The sequence below is a fragment of the Eubalaena glacialis genome, chromosome 15, assembly GCF_028564815.1.
Source record: "Eubalaena glacialis isolate mEubGla1 chromosome 15, mEubGla1.1.hap2.+ XY, whole genome shotgun sequence".
NCBI classification, from domain to species: Eukaryota; Metazoa; Chordata; class Mammalia; order Artiodactyla; family Balaenidae; genus Eubalaena; species Eubalaena glacialis.
In genome coordinates, this window is record NC_083730.1 from 13,095,484 (window position 1) to 13,120,788 (window position 25,305).

The 25,305-nt window shown below is 41.8% G+C and overlaps 1 protein-coding gene across 2 annotated transcripts; it reads left to right on the plus strand.

Annotated features, from left to right (window-relative positions):
- The first annotated feature begins 7,592 nt into the window (after positions 1-7,592).
- LOC133075438 (serpin B3-like) lies at positions 7,593-14,962 on the plus strand. Of its 2 annotated transcripts, XM_061169682.1 has the most exons (8): positions 7,593-7,693; positions 8,434-8,623; positions 9,259-9,315; positions 10,695-10,823; positions 11,138-11,255; positions 12,365-12,507; positions 12,809-12,964; positions 14,558-14,962. In XM_061169682.1, the coding sequence occupies exons 1-8, from the start codon at positions 7,593-7,595 to the stop codon at positions 14,960-14,962; spliced, it is 1,299 nt and encodes a 432-aa protein (XP_061025665.1). The 2 variants fall into 2 exon arrangements, with proteins under 2 accessions (XP_061025665.1, XP_061025666.1); XM_061169683.1 differs by lacking the exon at positions 7,593-7,693 and having other exon boundaries at positions 8,459-8,623; positions 9,259-9,327.
- Positions 14,963-25,305: the final 10,343 nt, after the last annotated feature.

Below are 25,305 nucleotides of genomic sequence, written 5' to 3' on the forward strand. Positions count from 1 at the left end.
TCCCACACACTATGCTGTGCAAAAACGAAGCTGAACAGAAAATGTACATGTTACATAATTCCACTTATATGACAATTTTATACTATGAGTAAGACTAGTTACATCTCAATACGGAAGAGACCTTTGAAACAGAGCAATACGATCATGGGAAATACAAAGAAAAAAATACAAAAACTTTAATGAATAATTATTAAACACAAAATCTAATATTTTATTGAAACACCATAACTTGATGAGATGAACCGCAGCATAATTTCTCTGTGCTTTTTCACTTAAGATAAATATGGATACTGCTAAACACTCATTGGTTCTGCATCTGACATAGAATCTTGAACTTTGTTAATAGCAGGTTGAATCATTAAACATTTTTAGAGATGAAATAAATGAGGAGTCACTTCCATAGGAGAAAATATTTATGATGGGATTGATGAAACGGATGTTTTTTATTAGTTGAATAATACAAACCGTATCAGCAAGAAATTTCATAGGTTTTATTCATGGCTTTTATCCGAAATATCTTAAAGCTCTATAACCCAGTAAACTTTCCAGTTTTTTGGTATTTCTTTTTTTTTTATACATCTTTATTGGAGCATAATTGCTTTACAATGTTGTGTTAGTTTCTGCTGTACAACAAAGTGAATCAGCTATATGTATACATATATCCCCATATCCCCTCCCTCCCACCCTCCCTGTCCCACCCCTCTAGATCATCACAAAGCACCAAGCTGATCTTCCTGTGCTAGGCAGCATCTTCCCACTAGCTTCCTGTGCTAGGCAGCATCTTCCCACTAGCTATCTATTTTACATTTGGTAGTGTATATATGTCAATGCTACTCTCTCACCATGTCGCAGCCTCCCCTTCGCCCCCTGTGTCCTCAAGTCCGTTCTCAATGTCTGCATCTTTATTCCTGGCCTACCACTAGGTTCATCAGTACCATTTTTCTAGGTTCTATACATATGCGTATGCATACGGTATTTGTTTTTCTCTTTGACTTACTTCACTCTGTATGACAGACTCTAGGTCCATCCAGCTCACTACAAATAAACTCAGTTTCATTCCTTTTTATGTCTGAGTAATAGTCCCTTCTGTATATGTGCCACATCTTCTTTATCCATTCATCTGTCGATGGACATTTAGGTTGCTCCCATGTCCTGGCTATTGTAAATAGTGCTGCAGTGAACATTGTGGTACATGACTCTTTTTGAATTACGGTTGTCTCAGGGTATAGCCCAGTAGTGGGATTGCTGGGTCATATGGTAGTCCGATTTTCTTGTGCCTGATTAAGTATCAGGAACAGCAGAAAAGAATTTGTCATGTGTAAACACATGGGTGGAAAAATCAGACTTAGTTTCAGTAGTTTTTGAGGTGCGCTTCTGGTTGAGTCTCCAAAGGAACCCAATCTAGACAATAGTGAAAGATAAGAAGAAGTTATGTTATGACTGAAAAATTGTCATTACTCCCACTGTCACCTTGCCTTAATTTATGTATATTCTTAATTCAGAATGCCTAAATATGAGCTAAGATACTACCCTTCTGACATCCCACTCTTCACACGTTATAGGAATCGGTAGAAAATGGGGGAGGCAGAAGCCCTATGAGTGGGTTTGTGTGTCTTGATTAATCAGTAAAAGGGCTTTGTCTTTGTTGCTCCCGGGCATCTCTCATCAGTAAGATCTGAAGGAGGTGACAATTTGCTTTCCTTTTGTGAAATGTGGTAGAGTTGGGAAACCTGCCACTGTGAACACAGGAGGTTTTTAGGCAGATAAATTGTGGGGAGGAGAACACACACACTTGCGATGTTGAAAATCTCATACAATAGAAACAGCTCTGTAGGCACCTTTAGAATTACTCTCTAAAGAGAGTAATTCTATGAAGACCACTGTTTTAGAAGATGTTAGCCTTCGGGGGAGCCTCCCACCCTCAGATACAGGGAACTGTCATGGTTCCATGACGCACCATCCACTTCAGCGGCTTCAGTCTCTCCTTCTCCCTGTCCAGTTTCCTCCCTTCTATGCTCTCTCACACTCTCTTTCTCCCTCTCCTTCTCTCCCTGCCACCCTACTCTCTCCCTTAACATTGTTTTTCAATTTCTGCTGAACGACTTGCCCACGCCCATCATAACAAAGCAGCTGATCCCACAACTTGTCACAATAGCTACTAAGCACCACAGCCTCTGATGTCCCAACACCCGTCTTACACCTGCACTTCACGTCTTGCCTCCATCCCTAATTTGGTGCTACATGTGCCTTGCCTTACACCACTCCCCCATCTCCTCTCAGCACATTTCTTCTCAATATGGGACCAACCTGATCCCAAAAATTCCATTCCAAGATGTTTTTCCCAGAGCCATTTACTTACCGTAATAGTCAAGGCTCTAGCAGAAAACAAATGACACAGTCAAATTGGGTAATTCAGGAAAGTTTAACAAAGGGACTATACAAAGTATGGTCAGGGCTAAGAGAAACCAAGAAAGGATGGTGAAGCAACCCATGGCTAGCAACAGTAGGGGGACATTGCCACCCCTAGACGCACATGGCAAGGGCAGGAATGGTGACCAAAATCCAGAGAAAGTAGCTGTAGCTGCAGAAAAGCCACCCCGATAAGATCTGCAGCCTTTGGTAAAGAAATGCAGCCATCGCTTGGCAACCTCGCTGAGAGGAAGCAGGTGACCGAGCGCCCTGCACTCACCCAGCTGCGGGTCTACTCTTGCTTCCTCCCACAGGCCAGATGCAAGGTTCCCTAGAGGAGAAGGACCCGGATTATGTCTCCCTACATCTCTGCCTCCTAGGGCCAGGGGAGGTTGAGCCAGTGAAGGGTGAAACTGGAGAAGCAAAATAAAATCCCCAGCACACCATATCCCATGTAATCAAATTCCTTCTTCCCCCTAGAACTTTCTGTCTCCATTGGTACTCTAGAGACAGGCATCAGCAAGAATTAATATTGCTTTATATATAGAACATCTTCAAATAGATATTAAACATCATGGATCTAATTTTTTTAAGGGTCAAAAAAGTTTTTTTTTTTCACAAAGGAGGAGATTCCACTAGTATAGAGATGTAAAATGAAACAAGAATAAATTCAATTGTTGCCAATAAAACGAAAGTTTTCCAGTCGTCCAGCATTGGAAGCAGTTGGGATAAAGTGGAAAACCTAAAAGGTGGAGAGGCAACAGATTCCTCAGTGGATATTGAGGAGTAACATACACGTTGGTAGGTGGGCACAAGGTGAAATACCTGGAGGGCCAGAAACTTAAAATAAGGCTTTGGGACAGGGAAAGAACAATGGCTAGTAAAGGCAGTGGGAATAAAAGAAAGAGAAGACCATGTTTCCTGGCGTCATGGTATGAAGATAGGATAGTAAGGAGCTGTCCCTGAGAAAAGATCACGGAACATGAAGTCATGGGGAAAATTCATATTTCAGGTAAAGCAAGGAGGAACAGGGACAGTCTTACAAAAAGAGAGTGCCTGCAATGGTTTTTCTGGTTAGCAGAACAGGAGTGCCAAGATGAAACAGGGTGGGAATTTATAAGAGATCACCAAGGAACAGCCTTGGATTTGATTGAAAGCATGGATTAGGATGACTGTCTTGGATGGAACTGGAAAGGTGGGAATGGGGGGAGGGGTGGAGGTTTTATGAATTTGTCTCCGTCTTCCTTGATAAAACTACGTATGAGACCAATTCCCTAACTAACATCTTTTTATATCTCACTGCAGTTGATTCTCCTCTGAGAAAATTAAAGCCAAGTTTATTAACCCTATTCAGATGTTATTCAATGTGTACATATCTATATCTGTATCTGTAGGGAATATAGTAATTGGCAGATAGCCTATTGTTGGATGCTTGAAGGATCTTCTCACCTAATTAGTTTGCCTGCAGACAGGCACATACTTGGTAAGAAAGAAGAAATAAAATGCTCCCTGGGATTTGCAACTTAATAATGCTGACAAATCTTCACGCCCTTCACAAGGAAATAAGGTTTAGGAAAACAGAGAAGCTAGTTCTTGATGAACAGATAAAGATATTAGAAATAGCAAGATGGTTCCTGAAGGTGTGATTGCCTCTTGAATTTTAATGGGCTCCTGGATTCCTGGAACCAATGATGTTGGTGTATATTTAGAAAATTCCCAAAGACATAAGTTAGAAATTACTGACTTGCAGAATCTTCTGATAATTGCTGAGGCTTCTGTGACACTGAATGACATCAGGGTGCCATAACCTTGTCTATTACATGCCAGGAGCACTTTTCAAAGATGGGGGAAAGAGTATGATATGGTTTCTATTTGAACTAGCCCAAGATCTCTGTAAATTTAACCAAACTCCTGGTCCTTATCAGTTAGTGTCTTTTCCTCAAAGCCAAACTCTACATGAAAAATCTTGAAAGTTTATTCTCAGAATTTAGTCCTAGTTGAAAGTTCCCTTGAAGACCAATTTATCATACTTTGCCCCCCTATTTCTTCCTCCAGGACCAGGCTGAGCTTCTTGCTTCCGTCTACGGGGTTCAGATCCCTTTCTCTTTTAGCCCAAAGAAACCCATCTTGTTCCCGCTCCAGGGACCTCCACTCTCTCTGGGACAGTGGTCTGTGATGCAACCTTGACTAGAAGTTCCTATTCCTCGTGTTTGTCATTTTTCATCCTGGATCTTTTCTCTTCCCGTTTCCTTCTATTTTTGGACCTCACTCCTACGTCCTCACTCAGCCCCACCCGGTCCCAGCTCAGGGATCGTTAGGCTACAGTATCACTCAGGAGTCACTGCACACAATATCGACAGAGGAGCCCTAAGAGCAGCAGGGCTGGGGGCTGGGGGATCAGGCAGAATCATCTTTCAGGTTGAGAAACACAGATCTCCTCTTCCCTTCACCTCGTGTCTCCATCCCCGGTGCTTCTGGGACCTGGTTGTGGGTGAATCTTCCTGTGAATAAGCGACGTGCTGAGACTACAGACTCTGTTCCTGGCAGGTGTTTAAAAGGACCAAAGACAGTAACAAGTGCTGGAGACGTGCAGAGAATCAGAACTGCACACACACGTGCTGCCGTCATAGTCTGGTGGGAATATAAATGGTGCAGCTTCTGGGGAAGGCAGTCTGGCAGTTCTTCTAAATCAAACATAGACTTGCCATTGACCCAGGGTTTCACTCGTAGGTAAATGCTTGAGAAATTAAAACACACGTCCACACTGAAATTTCTGCATGAGAGTTCATGTCGGCATTACTCACAATAGTACACAAAACCCAAATGTACATCCACACATGAATGGATGTTTTAAAAGTGGTATTTCATACAATGGTGCATAATATAGTCATATAAAGAAATGCACCATTTTATACTACAACATGGATGAACCTTGAGAATATTATACTGAGTGAAAGGAGCCTGATAGAAAAGGCCACATTCTGTGCAATCCCATTTATATGAAATATCCAGAATAAACAAATCCATAGAAACAAGAAGTAGATTAGTGGTTTCCAAAAACCGGGGGGAAGAAAGAACTATGTAGGGAGCTTCTCTGGGGAGAAATGAAATTATTCTGGAAAAGATCATGGTGATAGTTGCACAACCTTGTCACTGGCCTAAAAACCAATGACTTATACGTTTGTAAAAGCTGAAACTTACACTACAGGCATTTCTTGGGATCTACGGGAGACTGATTCAAGGACACCCCAAGGATTCCCAAATACAGGAATGCTCAAGTACCTTATATAAAATGGCACATAACCTACATACATTCTCTTTACACTTTAAATCATCTCTCGATTTCTTATAATACCTAGTACAATGTAAAGGCTACGTAAAGAGTCGTAAATACAAAGTAAAATAGTTGCTGGTGTGGGGCAAATTTAAGGATTGTTTTTTGGAACTTTCCGGAACTTTTTCCATCTGGTTGACTGACTCTGTGGGTGCAGAACCCATGGACGTGGAGGGCTGACTGTATGTGAGTGATAATCTCTGTTGGGAAGCTGGTCCACAGTGCAAACATCCCACACGTGTGGCAGGGGAGATATTGGGCCAGATACCCTGGAAATGCCACCCTCCCCCCTGACAGCCATGCCACAGGGAGCAGTGTCCTCTGGAGAAAAACACTTCCTTTTCTCCATCTTTTCTTCCCCTCTCAAAGTGATCCATTTCTACCAAATTCCAGCTGGATAGAGCAGTGTGAGGGAATGGAAAGTGAGCACCTGACCCTCTCTCAGAGTCACACCCACCGAGGAAACCAGCCCAGCTCCACTCCCCGCTCACTGCTCCTGGTGGTCTCTGGATGGAGCCCTAAAAGAGTGTCTGAACCGCAGCCTTCCCTCCTAGTGACTGAGGGGCCCACAGGGGAGCATTTGGGGGACCCATTCCCACCACCTCAGATTTTGCGGGAGGACATTATCTCTTTTGAAAGTTCAGAAGAAACAGGTTCTTTTCATTTAGACACAAGGAGTTATGTCACTAAAAGACCAGAGTCTGTCAACAGACTGCCCTGTGGGGAGTGGACACACACAGCTTCCTGAACCAGCTACCTGCCTGGATACCTCACCTGTGCGGTTCACTAACTTAGAAACCTGGGCTTCTGCTCAGCCACTCTGGGCCCCATCTCTGTCATCTGTGAAATGGGGAGAACAAAGGGATCTGCCTGAATAACGTGTTAAAGAGGGAAATGAGTGAATACATACCCCCCTCAGTAAAAGTCAACTGTTTTTAATATTATTCTGCTATGAGAATGCCATGCCCCTGAAGAGAATACAGCTCCAATGATAAGAGACTTAACCATGGCATTCAAAAGAACACTTTTTCCTGCTTTTTTCTCACAGGCATTTGACTCTGTTTTCAAGACCACGAATTTGAAGATGGCGTAATGAATAGCAGGCTGACCGAGAAATGTGATAATTCTGGAGTTCAAACAATTTATTTTTCTGATACATCTTTGTACCAAAAATTGGAATACTGCCACCAAAATGGCCCCTGTTTGGATCCATTGTCCTTCTCACTGAGAGCTGATTACACTGCAGGGAAATGAGCTTCCCACTGACCCTAGAAGTCATTGGCCATCTGGGATTGGCTGCAAGGGGCATGGGGGTCACAGGGAGGACCACGGCCAAGGTCCAGCCTTTAGGGGAAGGCAAATGATGCCTGTTCTCCACCTACTGCTGAGACACTTCGCCAGTATCTCTTAAGTTGAGAATTGGAGCTATTTTCCTGGTTATACAGAATAATTCTTAAGGAAATGGCCAGGTTGGAGAAGCCCTTTCAGAATATAAAATAGAGAATATAAGCTTTTTAATTGTCAGTGTTAGAAGTGGTCTTAAAGACAATTCAACATGTAAGACAAGAAAGATATTTTAAGGGTTATTTCTGCTTGGGCACAGTAGCTCAGGGCATGTGAAGAAGTTAGAATTTAACGTTATTCTCCTTGGTGTTGGAAAGGCACCTACATGCATTTCATATGAGCCAGTGATCGCAGGTCACAATTTCTTCTGCAGGTGAAAAGGACGTACGAGAATAGAACAATAATCTTGCCTTTACTCATAGAGACTGCATGCTTATGAAGGTGACGGGTAGCCTGGTGAAGAAATCAGAAGCTGCTTTACTTGAAATACCAGTTGTTGTGAGGGATGGGAGGCAGCAAGAGAGAGTTATACAGTCCAGACCTGACCATTCACGGCACATCAGCTCACAGGCTGTCTGCCCACCTCTGCTTCCTCCAGGCTCACAGGTAAGTGCTTCCAGCAGCTCTGCTTGACTACATGAATCCTTCCTGAAAATAATAACAATGATGTGTGTTACATCATTTCTCTAATTTGTTTTGCCTGATTGTATTTTATTCTTTAGCCAGGGCAAAAGTAAAACAATTTTTCATCTCCTTTAATCTTTAGGTAATTTATTTATTTCCAAAAACCAAATGCTCCCTTAAGAGGAAGTGTGATTGGGGGGTAGGATGTCCAGTACCCACAGATCCCTCAAGAAAAAGGCATAGAGGTGCCTCACGAGAGATGGTGGGATGTTACACATCAATCTTTGCCTTGGATCTGTTATAATGCATTTTCTACCCAGTCTTAGTACAGCCAGTATGGAAGAAAAGATATTCTATTAGTTTTCACAGAAGTTTTCTTTTCCTTTTTTTTTTTTTTTTTTTTTTGCCGCACCACACGGCATGTGGGATCTTAGTTCCTTGACCAGGGATCAAACCTGTGCCATCCTGCATGGGAAGTGCAGAGTCTTAACCACGCTGCCAGGGAAGTCCCCACAAAAGTTTTCTTTAAATACTATTTCCATAGTCTTCTAATTATGAAGTATATACATGTACATTGAAAAAAGCTTTAAAAGAAAAAGGAAGGAAGCTATAGTTTTCAGAATCCCACAACCCGCATATAAGGCATTTCTTAGGAAAATTTTATTACAGACTAACCTTCCCTTCAATAAACTCATTATAAACTAAATTTGATGCTTCTCCAGGAGTTCCAGACCACATCAAGCCACCATGAGTTCACTCGGTGAAGCAATCATCCACTTTGCAGTCGACCTGTTCCAACAGATCAGACAATCAGAGAAGGAAAATATCTTCTTTTCCCCTTTGAGTATCATGTCAGCCTTAGCCATGACTTCCTTGGGGGCCCGAGAACACACGGCATCAGAAATCCAGAAGGTAGGTCGCAGCTTCCTTTACATTTACCAGTTTGTCCTGGTTTCTCTGTCGGCTTCTGTGCAGATGATCACAGATTTGGCTGTCCCCAGGGGTAGCACAGGAAGCTGCAAACTCCCCATGACTGGGCGGGCACAAAGCTGTGGGAGCATATGCTCTCCCCCTGTGCTCCGCCGCATCTCTTCCCTGTGCCGAGACTTCCTTTGGGAGCTGGGATGAAACCTACAACTGCCCAGTGACCACAGGTGAGGCTTTAAATGGTAGAGTTCAGGTAGAAGTGGTGCATTGACTAAAATCCATGGGAGTCATCTTTACATGTTTCCTCAGCAATGGATGAAAAATGAATCAGGATTCTTTGAACTGGCTGGTGATCAACCAGCTTTGTGTTTTTCACACGCAGGTTGTGTTTTTCAAGGAGCAAATGCTTGCATGGAACATTTCTTTGTTCTTTTTCTTTCTTTCTTTTTGGGTTTGTTTTGTTTTTTTTTGATTTGGCATTTTGTTTTGTTTGCTTGTTTGCATTCTTTCTTTCCTTCCTTCTTTCTTTCTTCCTTCCTTCCTTCTTTTCTTTCTTTTTTATTTACTCTGGGGTACATAGAACTCTAAAGTTTCCTTGTCCCACTCTCTGTCTCCTCCAGGTCCTGCACTTTAATGAAATCGCAGAGAACAAAGAAGAAGGAACTACAGTTGATCCCGTGAGTCACAGAGCATTGAATCTAGAAGGAGATCACATGTCCAAGAGGGTCAGAGTTTAAACTGGGCATTTCAGATAAAGAGGGAAAGGCCAATTTTTAGGGGACATCTTAAGCAAAATAGATTGGACAGAGTTGTTTCTCATATCATATTATGTACTTATTTATTTTATATATTTGTTTTCTTGAAAGAAGAGTAGCGTGTTCTTAAGAGCAAGGGTCCTGAAACCCAAAGGACCTTCAAACTGGAGAATGTTTTTTTTGCCATGCCACGCAGCTGGAAGGATCTCACTTCCCCGGCCAGGGCTTGAACCCGGGCCATGGCAATGAAAGCCCAGAATCCTAACCACTAGGCCACCAGGGAACTCAGGAGCTTCAAATTGTGCTCTTCTGTTCAGGAATGGGGAACGTGGCAAAATACAACTGCTCTGAGCCACAATTTGACGTCATACAAACTAACTAGGAGCAATAAAAAGTCTGCTGCAAGACATGCAACTACATGTGAAACAGGACAACAGTGCCTGGATGACAGAAACCCCCATAAACGTTATGTATTATTATTAGAGAATAATAATAACTATAGTAATCACAATATGTTGCTAAAATTATATAATTTTAATTAACCCCTAAATTAGAGTAAGAGCAATAAGCATATGATCAACTATATTTTGGAAAATGATTGAGTGAGAATTATGGTTGGTAGCCTAAATCGTCCAAAACTCTTCGTTAGCAAGTGGAAGGTTCCGGTTGAGATCAGCGTGAGTTGAAAAATTGGCTCTGTCTCCTTGGAGAAGTTTCTTAGTTCTCTGAACTCTCTTGTTTTCATGTCAATTGAACTAAAGACTTAGAGATGCTGATGTACAGCTGTTAGCAGTGTACCAGAGACACACTGCTCCTACTTCAGAGTGACTGGCATAATGAACAGCCAAAGAGCACAATCAAGGGGTCTTAGAAAGTCATCCCTCCAAGGAGTAAAACAGGGCTTCATGCCATAACATAGGGCAATATACAAATTTCATGTTCTCATACAGTTGATGACTGTTAGAGATGCACTATGGTTCTAGCTCAAAGGAGTTTAAGTTTTAGCTGGTCCCAAAACATGTGACACAATTAAAACACAATCCAATAGTGGAATGGTGCTGCATCTCTAGTTCAAAAGAGAAAAGACTGGCGTGTGTTAGAGCAGGAAGGAAGAATTACCTGGAAGAGTGAATGTAAGGATTATGAAGGGTACTTCTGGTAAAATACACCATATATGGGGAGATAGCAACCAATGTCGTCCGTGGGGATACCAAACTCTAGGTACGGAGCTCACAGACCTATGGGGGTGTAGTATTTACATACAATGAGAATCCAATGAGCTCACTTTCTGGTGTTTGAAGGTTGAAACGCCAGGATGTATTCATCATCAATTTCAAACTCTTCTGACCGAATTAAAGAAACCCACTGATGCCTATGAGCTGAACACAGCCAACAGGCTCTATGGAGAAAAGACTTTTCTGTTTCTTCAGGTAAGTTTCATGGCCTGTCACACCTTTGGTCTGCATCCTGGGTCCTCTGATCCCATCTCCTAATGGGGGAGGGGGAGGCAGAGGAGCCTGGCTGACCCACATGGGGAGCATTTACCCCAGAGGCATTCAGCTCCTGGACCACGACGCCCCCCACTGGAGTGTCCCAGAGCCTGACAACCCACCGGGGAAGTGGGCGTAAGGATCGTTTCAGGTACTCTCTTTGGTCATCACTGAACACAGTTTAATCTGGGACTACCTACATAGTTACTGATAAATTACTCTTAATCCCTCCTTTCTTCGTGCCCATGTCATAGGCATACATGGATAATGTTAAGAAATTTTACCTAGCCAGTGTGGAATCTGCTGATTTTGGCAATGCTGCAGAAGAAAGTCGGAAGATGATTAATTCCTGGGTGGAAAGCCAAACTAATGGTAGGTTATGAGAGAGTCACTCCTCAAAAATCACTGTAGAGACCCCGCTGTGTGTGAACGCTGTGCTGGCCCCTGCATGGGGTGCCAGGAGCCGGGGTGAGATGAGATTACAGAAGATGGAGGAGGGCACTGCAGAGGGTGGAATGGTCCACGTCAGTGTGGAGAGAAACAAGGGGAGCCCAGGAGGGATCCCAGGACCAGCTACCTGGAAACTCAGCTGAGTCTGTGGATGACAGTATCTCTATGGATCCCAACTCTCTGCTCAAACTTCATGTTGATTCGCATTTTTTCTTTAAATTAGAGGCTTAACGTCTGGATTATGATCCCTAAGAGATAATATTAAAAGGGTTCCCTTATCCTTTGTTAACTGGGAAACGAGCCGCTCTCCTGCAAACCACCCTTCTTGCCGTCTGCAGCAGGAGCAGCCTGACCACTTCCCCATCCGCGCATCCTGCAGGGATGGTCACAGCTGTCCTCCCCAACCACGGAAGGCGGCTGGATGATGTCCCCATTCTATGAACCATATCCTACCTCCCATCCTAAATACAGGCCAAACCTACAGCAACTCAACCTGGCAAATGAAGACAAAGTCACCCCGGGAAATGCTGTCTGAGTACATGTTTTCGATTTTAGCGTTCATGTCATTTGTCCTAAAGAACATTCAGGCCCATTTCCTCTGAGTAGTGAGTTCAAGTGTGAAAAAATAGAAAGCAAAGAAGAAAGTGAAGAAGAAAAGAATAGAAGGAAGGATGGAGGAAACAAGGGAGGGTGGGGGTTATTGAGGGGACAGGGAGGGTGGTAAGGAGGGAGGGAGAAAACTGACCAGTGGAAAGATCAGCTGACATCAGTTCATCAGAATTCAGTGTGAGGTGACTGATGTCACCACAGAGACCAAACACGTTCCCAGTCAGAAGAAGGGGTGTCTGCATGAGGGCGACTCCATCAGGCTGGTGCCATGAGGAAAGCTTCACCTTGTGAACAATCGGGCACAGAGTCCCTAATGTGGTGATTTGTGTGAATATTTAATCATCAGTTGTAACTCTCAAAGCATCTTCCAGACAAACCACTTGTGCCTTTCATGACAAACCTTTGATTTTCTTTCTTTGCAGAAAAAATCAAGGATCTCTTTCCCAAACACTCTCTTGGTAACTTGACCGTTCTGGTTCTGGTGAATGCAGTCTATTTCAAAGGGCAGTGGTGCCAGAAATTTAAGAAAGAATATACTGGGGAGGAAAAATTTTGGCTGAACAAGGTATTGTCTATAAATTATGTATATAATATAACATAGCTACACATTCAGTGTGAAATTTAAATACCTAGTGATTAATATATAGCTGCTGCGGGTAGAAGATAGAATTTGTCAAGGCTTATTTTCCTGTCTTTTTTTTTTTTAACTTTATTTAGTTGGGAGTCCTTCAAGAAACTCTTGTCTCTAATTCACAGATTTCCGAGATCATCTCTTAGAAGGAGGATGTGTTTGGTATGACAATAATATGATCTTTCTTTTTGACTTATGCTCACTTAGCATTTTTTGCCACATGAATTTATTGCAGGATACAAGCAAATCTGTGCAGATGATGAAAGAAACCGATCATTTCAATTTCACGTCACTGGAGGACATGCAAGTCAAGATCCTGGAAATACCGTACAAAGGCCGAGAGCTAAGCATGGTGCTGCTGCTGCCCAATGAAGTAGACGGTCTGCAGAAGGTAGAAGCTGGCGCCTCCAATGCTGCCTGCTATTGCTTAAATTCCTAGTGAGACACTGCTCGTACGGGCTGCTCATAGACTGGTGCTAGTGGCTGGCAGAGCTCAAGCAAACACCAAAAAAATAAAATCAATACCTTAGGGATCACAGTATGATACGAATAGTGTATCTGTACATCACAGGTCACATTAATATTCTGATGAAACTATGGAGTGTCAGTTCACAAAAAAAATATACCTAGATACACACATAACTATTTTGCAACCATAAGAACCTCTGATATATTCCAGTCCACTCATGTGAAGACAAGGAAATTAACACTCATACATAGGTGACACATAGAAATATTTGCAAGTTCACTCACAAGTAAAATAAGGAAATTAAAAAAACAAAGTGGTTACATATTGCCCACTAATTCACAGTGCTTCTGTAGACCGTGGACAAATAGATTATCTTGATGCCCACCTTTTAATTTTGAAGTATTTGGTCCCTAAGTGCTCAAAATGGACCAAAGGCTCATTCAGAGCCTCATTGCTAAGATTTCAAAAAAGGGGGTGATTATAGAACTTTCCTGTTAGCATTGTTATAATAAAGTTAATATGTAAAAATATCAGTAACAATATCTGGCATAAAAGGACATTCCATAAAAGGCCATAAGCAATTACTCTAATAGTCGATGATGATGCAGAAGCGGCAGTAAACTTGCCACACTCAAAATACATATCTCGTAACACTGGAAACTGGAAATTCTTAGGGAAAGCAACATGGCAATAAATGTGAAGAGTCATCAGAATATTTCTGCTTCAGCTCTAAATTCCCCATTATCAATGACATAGGGAATCTCAGTCCTAGGATTTTATCCTATAACAACAAGTCTAAACAGGGGAAAAGCTTTTGGACAGAAGTGGCTCAAAATAATGAAAAATTGTAAATGAGGAAAAATGGTACATGTTTGTATTACCTTAGGTTAGGTTAGGGACTGGCATGCAGTGAATGCTTAAAAGATATTAAGTAAAGATATGTATACTGAATATCAATTTAATGATAGTACTATGTAACAATGTAAACTTGATTAGAGAAACATATATCTATGCAGGAAAAGTTTACAAATAAATGAAGCAAGAAAAAGGAATAAAAGTAGGCTATACGCTGTAAATGCACTATGTAAAAATTTATGGACGAAAGAACATTGACAAGAGGTTATTTGAAAGTGAAGCACGAAATAGAGAACAAGCCTAAGAAGTGGATGGCTCATCTTCTACAACTAATTTTATTTAACCATTCTGTTGCATATATGTGTGCATATATATTATACATATATACATTTGTATAGATATTTATACATATGCATATATTATTAATGTGTACATATAGACATAAAAATAGCAAAGTCATGAAAATATAAGAACATTTATTTGATTATATAATATATATTCAGGACTCTGTTATTTTTACCTCCTCAGATAAAACCATATCAACTGAATCTCCTGTATTTATGTTTACTGTTAAAGGATTTCCACGTTTCAATCCAATGTTAAGGGGGGCGCCATGTCCACTGACAATCGTGCCAGTTTTTCCTTTTTCCATTGTTATAGCTTGAAGATCAACTCACTGCTGAGAAGTTAATAGAGTGGACGAGCCCACAGAATATGAGCGAGAGACAAGTGGATTTACACCTACCTCGGTTCAAAGTGGAGGAGAGCTATGACCTAGAGGCCACTCTGGGAGCCCTGGGGATGGTGGACGCCTTCAGTGAGGGGAAAGCCGACTTCTCAGGCATGACCAGGAGACAAGGTCTGGTGGTGTCGAAAGTCCTCCACAAGTCCTTCGTGGAGGTGAATGAGGAGGGCACGGAGGCCACAGCTGCGAGTGGAATAGAAAGTACTGTAAGGAATCTTGAAATTCCAGAGAGTTTCCGTTGTGACCACCCTTTCCTGTTCTTCATCAAGCACAACAAGACCAACAGCATCCTCTTCTACGGCAGAATCTCTTCCCCTTAGATGTGATTAGCCAGCGGCTACACTCGGGGGACATTCACAGAGCTGTTCCCGAACCTTGATTGCTGGAAGTAACAGGTTCTCTTTGATTCATTTTCCTTTCCAAACTCATAGTCATCACTGAGAATGTGTTGGTTGAAATACCATGTCTGTCTGTCTCTCTCTTTCTACAAACCCATGTAAACCTACTCTGTCTCCCCATGGTAACTCCTCTTCGGACAAAATGTTCAGTATATTCTAAAAGGTTTTTTCAACACTCTATATTCTACGAAGTTTGAAATATCATACCTCCTATTTCAGAAATTATATCTACTATTCAAAACTATTCACTTAGACACATTTATTTGAATTTAGGTGATATATGGGACCCTTACATGTCTAAATTTTTTGATTTTGTGAAATACATTATCAATAAAACAATGACTTATTCTTGTCATTTTTTTTTTTTAACATCTTTATTGGAGTATAATTGCTTGACAGTGTTGTTTTAGTTTCTGCTGTATAACAAAGAAAATCAAAGTGAATCAGCTATATGTATACATATATCCCCATATCCCCTCCCTGTTGCATCTCCCTCCCACTCTCCCGATCCCACCCCTCTAGGTGGTCACAGAGCACCGAGCTGATCTCCCTGTGCTATGTATGCAGCTGCTTCCCACTAGCTATCTATTTTACATTTGGTAGGGTATATATGTCCATGCCACTCTCTCACTTCGTCCCAGCTTACCCTTCTCCCTCCCTGTGTCCTCAAGTCCATTCTCTACGTCTCTGTCTCTATTCCTGTCCTGCCCCTAGGTTCGTCAGAACCTTTTTTTTTTTTTTAAGATTCCATATATACGTGTTAGCATATTTGTTTTTCTCTTTCTGACTTACTTCACCGTGTATGACAGACTCTAGGGCCATCCACCTCACTACAAGTAACTCAATTTTGTTTCTTTTTATGGCTGAGTAATATTCCATTGTATATATATGCCACATCTTTATCCATTCATCTGTCGATGGACACTTAGGTTGCTTCCTTGTCCTGGCTATTGTAAATAGTGCTGCAGTGAAAATTGTGGTACATGACTCTTTTTGAATTATGGTTTTCTCAGGGTATATGCCCAGTAGTGGGAATGCTGGGTCATATGGTAGTTCCATTTTTAGTTTTTTTAGCAACCTCCGTGCTGTTCTCCATAGTGGCTGTATCAACTTACATTCCCACCACAAGTGCAAGAGAGTTCCCTTTTCTCCACAGCTTCTCCAGCATTTATTGTTTGTAGATTTTTTTGATGATGGCCATTCTGACTAGTGTGAGGTGATATCTCATTGTAGTTTTGATTTGCATTTCTCTAATGATTAGTGATGCTGAGCATCCTTTCATGTGTTTGTTGGCAATCTGTATATCTTCTTTGGAGAAATGTCTATTTAGGTCTTCTGCCCATTTTTGGATTGAGTTGTTTGTTTTTTTGATATTGAGCTGAATGAGCTGCTTGTATATTTTGCAGATTAATCCTTTGTCAGTTGCTTCATTTGCAAATATTTTCTCCCATTTTCTTGTCATTTTTGTCATTTGTTACTTTTCCTTTCTTCTTCTTTTCAACAAAGTGCAAGTGACCCACCACACATAGAAAAGGTAATTTAGAAATACATTATCACATATAAAAATTCCAAATTGTAGAGCATGATGAGGTTGAAGAGGTGAGCTGTTACCAAAACATGAAATGCTCTGTAACCCATGTCAAGAATTTAAGAGTCTAGAACTCAGAACTGGGATAGGAACTGGTAAGTAATAGAGATGATATAAATTTTAGAGATACTGAGAGAAATACGGTAATTGTAGCTAAAGGCAAAGATGGGATCATACTGGGAGAGAATAAAGTGAGAAAAAGGAATGCCATGATATGACCCTGAAATACACCAAAATATAAAGGACAAGTATTGACAATTGTTATTTCCTAAAACATAACTTTTCTTAGGGCAGGAAAAGTCTTTTGGAGGTGATGGATATACTTAATACATAGATTAGTATGATGGTTTCACATATGTATACACATCTCAAAACTCATGAAGTTGCATACATTAAATATGTACAGCACTTTCTCTATCAATCATACATCAATAAAGTTATTTTTGAATGGAAAGTAGTAAAAATCAACATGTTATGTGGTTTTGAAAATAAAAATAAATATAATAGAAGTTTAATAAAGAAATACATGTAAATACAAAATACCTCCCCACAAGATACCACCTCATCCCCATTGGATTGGCCAAAGTCAAAACACAAAGACTGGTCAAACCCCGTGTGGAGAGAATGTAGATCAACCGGAGCTCTCCTACACCACTGGTTCGGACCCAAAAGCTGCAACCACTTCAGAAAACAGTCATGCAATTTTATTTGTTCCATCTTTATTGAGATATAATTGACCCATAACATTGAGTAAGTTGAAGGTGTACAACGTGTGGATTTGATACACTTATTTTCTGCAAAATGGCACCACCACAGCTTGGGCTGACACCTCTATCACATAACCATTTCTTCTTTGTGAGCTGTTTTTGTTCAAGGAGAGCTGTCTCATTGTTGACCTCTGAGGGGGAGTGGAGGCTGGGGTCTCCTACACTGCCATGTGGGTGATGTCCCTCCAGAAAATCATAAATCTTCATGGCTGAGCAATGCAATTCTAGAGAAAGTCTTCCTCAAGTGTACAAAGAGACATGCATCAGTACTTTCTTATAAAGTTAAACGTATACTGATCCAGTAATTATGATCCAGTTATTCCACACCTTGATTTTACCCAAGGGATGTAAATACATTCGCCACAAAAGGGCTAGTATGCAAATGTTCATTGAAGCCTTATTTTAACAACCAAAAGGCTGGCAAGACCTCAAATTTTTAACAGCTGGTGAACAGTTACAAACAAAAGAATTGCACTTAGAGGTAAACAGGAAGAAACTACTGATTCCTGCAGCAACATGGATAAAACTCCCACACACTATGCTGTGCAAAAAAGAAGCTGAACAGAAAATGTACATGTTACATAATTCCACTTATATGACAATTTTATACTATGAGTAAGACTAGTTACATCTCAATACAGAAGAGACCTTTGAAACAGAGCAATACGATCATGGGAAATACGAAGAAAAAAATACAAAAAATTTAATGAATAATTATTAAACACGAAATCTAATATTTTATTGAAACACCATATCTTGATGAGATGAACCGCAGCATAATTTCTCTGTGCTTTTTCACTTAAGATAAATATGGATACTGCTAAACACTCATTGGTTCTGCATCTGACATAGAATCTTGAACTTTGTTAATAGCAGGTTGAATCATTAAACATTTTTAGAGATGAAATAAATGAGGAGTCACTTCCATAGGAGAAAATATTTATGATGGGATTGATGAAACGGATTTTTTATATTAGTTGAATAAAACAAACCATATCGGCAAGAAATTTCATAGGTTTTATTCATGGCTTTTATCCGAAATATCTTAAAGCTCTATAACCCAGTAAACTTTCCAGTTTTTTGGTATTTCTTTTTTTTTATACATCTTTATTGGAGTATAATTGCTTTACAATGTTGTGTTAGTTTCTGCTGTACAACAAAGTGAATCAGCTATATGTATACATATATCCCCATATCTCCTCCCTCTTGCGTCTCCCTCCCACTCTCCCTGTCCCACCCCTCTAGGTCATCACAAAGCACCAAGCTGATCTTCCTGTGCTAGGCAGCATCTTCCCACTAGCTATCTATTTTACATTCGGTAGTGTATATATGTCAATGCTACTCTCTCACCATGTCGCAGCCTCCCCTTCGCCCCCTGTGTCCTCAAGTCCGTTCTCAATGTCTGCATCTTTATTCCTGGCCTACCACTAGGTTCATCAGTACCATTTTTCTAGGTTCTACACATATGCGTATGCATATGGTATTTGTTTTTCTCTTTGACTTACTTCACTCTGTATGACAGACTCTAGGTCCATCCAGCTCACTACAAATAAACTCAGTTTCATTCCTTTTTATGTCTGAGTAATAGTCCCTTCTGTATATGTGCCACATCTTCTTTATCCATTCATCTGTCGATGGACATTTAGGTTGCTCCCATGTCCTGGCTATTGTAAATAGTGCTGCAGTGAACATTGTGGTACATGACTCTTTTTGAATTATGGTTGTCTCAGGGTATAGCCCAGTAGTGGGATTGCTGGGTCATATGGTAGTCCGATTTTCTTGTGCCTGATTAAGTATCAGGAACAGCAGAAAAGAATTTGTCATGTGTAAACACATGGGTGGAAAAATCATACTTAGTTTCAGTAGTTTTTGAAGTGCACTTCTGGTTGACTCTCCAAAGGAACCCAATCTAGACAATAGTGAAAGATAAGAAGAAGTTATGTTATGACTGAAAAATTGTCATTACTCCCACTGTCACCTTGCCTTAATTTATGTATATTCTTAATTCAGAATGCCTAAATATGAGCTAAGATACTACCCTTCTGACATCCCACTCTTCACACGTTATAGGAATCGGTAGAAAATGGGGGAGGCAGAAGCCCTATGAGTGGGTTTGTGTGTCTTGATTAATCAGTAAAAGGGCTTTGTCTTTGTTGCTCCCGGGCATCTCTCATCAGTAAGATCTGAAGGAGGTGACAATTTGCTTTTCTTTTGTGAAATGTGGTAGAGTTGGGAAACCTGCCACTGTGAACACAGGAGGTTTTTAGGCAGATAAATTGTGGGGAGGAGAACACACACACTTGCGATGTTGAAAATCTCATACAATAGAAACAGCTCTGTAGGCACCTTTAGAATTACTCTCTAAAGAGAGTAATTCTATGAAGACCACTGTTTTAGAAGATGTTAGCCTTAGGGGGAGCCTCCCACCCTCAGATACAGGGAACTGTCATGGTTCCATGATGCACCATCCACTTCAGCGGCTTCAGTCTCTCCTTCTCCCTGTCCAGTTTCCTCCCTTCTATGCTCTCTCACACTCTCTTTCTCCCTCTCCTTCTCTCCCTGCCACCCTACTCTCTCCCTTAACATTGTTTTTCAATTTCTGCTGAATGACTTGCCCACGCCCATCATAACAAAGCAGCTGATCCCACAACTTGTCACAATAGCTACTAAGCACCACAGCCTCTGATGTCCCAACACCCGTCTTACACCTGCACTTCACGTCTTGCCTCCATCCCTAATTTGGTGCTACATGTGCCTTGCCTTACACCACTCCCCCATCTCCTCGCAGCACATTTCTTCTCAATATGGGACCAACCTGATCCCAAAAATTCCATTCCAAGATGTTTTTCCCAGAGCCATTTACTTACCGTAATAGTCAAGGCTCTAGCAGAAAACAAATGACACAGTCAAATTGGGTAATTCAGGAAAGTTTAACAAAGGGACTATACAAAGTATGGTCAGGGCTAAGAGAAACCAAGAAAGGATGGTGAAGCAGCCCATGGCTAGCAACTGTAGGGGGACATTGCCACCCCTAGACGCACATGGCAAGGGCAGGAATGGTGACCAAAATCCAGAGAAAGTAGCTGTAGCTGCAGAAAAGCTGCCCGATAAGATCTGCAGCCTTTGGTAAAGAAATGCAGCCATCGCTTGGCAACCTCGCTGAGAGGAAGCAGGTGACCGAGCGCCCTGCACTCACCCAGCTGCGGGTCTACTCTTGCTTCCTCCCACAGGCCAGATGCAAGGTTCCCTAGAGGAGAAGGACCCAGATTACGTCTCCCTACATCTCTGCCTCCTAGGGCCAGGGGAGGTTGAGCCAGTGAAGGGTGAAAATGGAGAAGCACAATAAAATCCCCAGCACACCATATCCCATGTAATCAAATTCCTACTTCCCTCTAGAACTTTCCGTCTCCATTAATACTCCAGTGACAGGCATCAGCGATAATTAATGTCTCCTTATATGAAAAGCATATCCAAATAGATAAGAAAGCTCATGGATCCAATTAACAAAAGGACAAAAGACATGACAAGATTTTCACAAAGGAGGAGCTTCAACAGGAATAGAGATGTAACATAAAATAAGCATGGATTCCGTCCCGTGCCTACGGAATAAAAGTTTTGAAGTCACCCAGAAAACTGGACACACTTGGCAAGAAGAGCAAAACCATAAATGGTGGAGGGGCAACTGATTTTTAGTGACTATCAAAGAGTAACATACAAGATGGTAGGTGGGCACAGGGTAAAATACCTGCATGGCCAGAAACTGGAAAAGGGACATTGAGACAAAGAGAGAACAATGGCTAGAAAAGATAGTGGAAACAAGAGAACCAGAAGACCATGTTTTCTTTTCTTTACAGTATGTAATAGGAGAACGGGGAGCTGCCCATAAGGAGAGATCAAGGGACATGCAGTCATGGGGAAAATCCATATTTCAGATAAAGCAAGGAGGAAGCGGCACAGTCACAGGAAAAGGGAGAAAATACAGTAGGTTTATTGGCAGCAGAACAGGAAAGACAAGATGAAACAAGAGGGACTTGTAAGAGATCAGAAGGTAACAGAGTTGAATGGTGATGAGCACAGAGTAGGATGAGTGTCACGGGTGGAGTTGGAGGCATGGAAATGGGGGGGACAGGTGGAGATGACATGAATTGTCTCGATCTTCCATGACATACCTACATGTGAGACCATTCCCTAACTCACGAAAATCAAGGCAAAACTGATTCGTCCTGTTTGGATGTTATTCACAACGTACATATGTATATCTACATCTATATCTGTAGTGGATACTGTAATTGGCAGATATCCAATTACTGGATGCTCGAAGGATCTTCTCCAATAACCAGTTTACCTGCAAACAGGAACAACAACCTATTTTGCAAGAAGGAAGAAATAAAATGCACGCTAGGAAGGGCAATTCAATAATGCTGACATATCTTCACACCCTTCACAAGGAAGTAAGATTTAGAAAAACAGAGGAGCTATTTCTTAACCCACCTATAAAGGAATTGGAAACAGCAGGATGGTTCCAGAAAGTGTCGTTTGCTCTTCAGTTGTATTGGGTTCGTGGATTCCTAACGACAATGATATTGGTGTATATTTAAGAAATACCCAAAGACATAGGTTGGCAAGTACTGACTTGCAAAATCTTCTGAGAATTGCTGAGTCTCCTATGACACTGTATGACATCACGGTGTCGTAACCTTGTCTATTACACGCCAGAAGCACTTTTCATAAAGAGGGCGAAAAAAGCATGACATGGTTTCTTATTTGAAGTAACCCAAATTCTCTCTAAATTTATGCAAATTCCTGGTCCTTATCAATTAGTGCCTTTTCCTCAAAGCCAACCTCTGCATGACAAACCTCCGTAATTTAGTCACAGGAAGAATCAGCTTAGTCAGTAGTTCCCTTGTGTCCATTTGTCCTACTTTGTCCCCCTGTTGCTTCCTCCAGGCCCAGGCTGAGCTTCTTGCTACTGTCTATGGAGGTCAGATCCCTTTCTCTTTGAGCCCAAAGAAACCCAGTGGCCTGTGATGCAACCTTGACTAGAAGTTCCTATTCCTCGTGTTTGTCATTTTTCATCTTGGGTCTTGTCTTATTTCCCTCTATTTTGGGACTTAATTCCTTCATCAAATGCCAACAGTGTACATCCTCACTCAGCCCCACCCGGTCCCAGCTCAGGGATCGTTGGCCTACAGTATCACTCAGGGGTCACTGCACACATATCGACAGAGGAGCCCTAAGAGCAGCAGGGCTGGGGGCTGGGGGATCAGGCAGAATCATCTTTCAGGTTGAGAAACACAGATCTCCTCTTCCCTTCACCTCGTGTCTCCATCCCCGGTGCTTCTGGGACCTGGTTGTGGGTGAATCTTCCTGTGAATAAGCGACGTGCTGAGACTACAGACTCTGTTCCTGGCAGGTGTTTAAAAGGACCAAGGAGAGTAACAAGTGCTGGAGACGTGCAGAGAATCAGAACTGCACACACACGTGCTGCCATCATAGTCTGGTGGGAATATAAATGGTGCAGCTTCTTGGGAAGGCAGTCTGGCAGTTCTTCTAAATCAAACATAGACTTGCCATTGACCCAGGGTTTCACTCGTAGGTAAATGCTTGAGAAATTAAAACACACGTCCACACTGAAATTTCTGCATGAGAGTTCATGTCGGCATTACTCACAATAGTACACAAAACCCAAATGTACATCCACACATGAATGGATGTTTTAAAAGTGGTATTTCATACAATGGTGCATAATATAGTCATATAAAGAAATGCACCATTTTATACTACAACATGGATGAACCTTGAGAATATTATACTGAGTGAAAGGAGCCTGATAGAAAAGGCCACATTCTGTGCAATCCCATTTATATGAAATATCCAGAATAAACAAATCCATAGAAACAAGAAGTAGATTAGTGGTTTCCAAAAACCGGGGGGAAGAAAGAACTATGTAGGGAGCTTCTCTGGGGAGAAATGAAATTATTCTGGAAAAGATCATGGTGATAGTGGCACAACCTTGTCACTGGCCTAAAAACCAATGACTTATACATTTTGAAAAGCTGAAACTTACACTACAGGCATTTCTTGGGATCTACGGGAGACTGATTCAAGGACACCCCAAGGATTCCCAAATACAGGAATGCTCAAGTACCTGATATAAAATGGCACATAACCTACATACATTCTCTTTACACTTTAAATCATCTCTCGATTTCTTATAATACCTAGTACAATGTAAAGGCTACGTAAAGAGTCGTAAATACAAAGTAAAATAGTTGCTGGTGTGGGGCAAATTTAAGGATTGTTTTTTGGAACTTTCCGGAATTTTTTCCATCTGGTTGACTGACTCTGTGGGTGCAGAACCCATGGACGTGGAGGGCTGACTGTATGTGAGTGATAATCTCTGTTGGGAAGCTGGTCCACAGTACAAACATCCCACACGTGTGGCAGGGGAGATATTGGGCCAGATACCCTGGAAATGCCACCCTCCCCCCTGACAGCCATGCCACAGGGAGCAGTGTCCTCTGGAGAAAAACACTTCCTTTTCTCCATCTTTTCTTCCCCTCTCAAAGTGATCCATTTCTACCAAATTCCAGCTGGATAGAGCAGTGTGAGGGAATGGAAAGTGAGCACCTGACCCTCTCTCAGAGTCACACCCACCGAGGAAACCAGCCCAGCTCCACTCCCCGCTCACTGCTCCTGGTGGTCTCTGGATGGAGCCCTAAAAGAGTGTCTGAACCGCAGCCTTCCGTCCTAGTGACTGAGGGGCCCACAGGGGAGCATTTGGGGGACCCATTCCCACCACCTCAGATTTTGCGGGAGGACATTATCTCTTTTGAAAGTTCAGAAGAAACAGGTTCTTTTCATTTAGACACAAGGAGTTATGTCACTAAAAGACCAGAGTCTGTCAACAGACTGCCCTGTGGGGAGTGGACACACACAGCTTCCTGAACCAGCTACCTGCCTGGATACCTCACCTGTGCGGTTCACTAACTTAGAAACCTGGGCTTCTGCTCAGCCACTCTGGGCCCCATCTCTGTCATCTGTGAAATGGGGAGAACAAAGGGATCTGCCTGAATAACGTGTTAAAGAGGGAAATGAGTGAATACATACCCCCCTCAGTAAAAGTCAACTGTTTTTAATATTATTCTGCTATGAGAATGCCATGCCCCTGAAGAGAATACAGCTCCAATGATAAGAGACTTAACCATGGCATTCAAAAGAACACTTTTTCCTGCTTTTTTCTCACAGGCATTTGACTCTGTTTTCAAGACCACGAATTTGAAGATGGCGTAATGAATAGCAGGCTGACCGAGAAATGTGATAATTCTGGAGTTCAAACAATTTATTTTTCTGATACATCTTTGTACCAAAAATTGGAATACTGCCACCAAAATGGCCCCTGTTTGGATCCATTGTCCTTCTCACTGAGAGCTGATTACACTGCAGGGAAATGAGCTTCCCACTGACCCTAGAAGTCATTGGCCATCTGGGATTGGCTGCAAGGGGCATGGGGGTCACAGGGAGGACCACGGCCAAGGTCCAGCCTTTAGGGGAAGGCAAATGATGCCTGTTCTCCACCTACTGCTGAGACACTTCGCCAGTATCTCTTAAGTTGAGAATTGGAGCTATTTTCCTGGTTATACAGAATAATTCTTAAGGAAATGTTCAGGTTGGAGAAGCCCTTTCAGAACATAAAATAGAGAATATAAGCTTTTTAATTGTCGGTGTTAGAAGTGGTCTTAAAGACAATTCAACATGTAAGACAAGAAAGATATTTTAAGGGTTATTTCTGCTTGGGCACAGTAGCTCAGGGCATGTGAAGAAGTTAGAATTTAACGTTATTCTCCTTGGTGTTGGATAGGCACCTACATGCATTTCATATGAGCCAGTGATCGCAGGTCACAATTTCT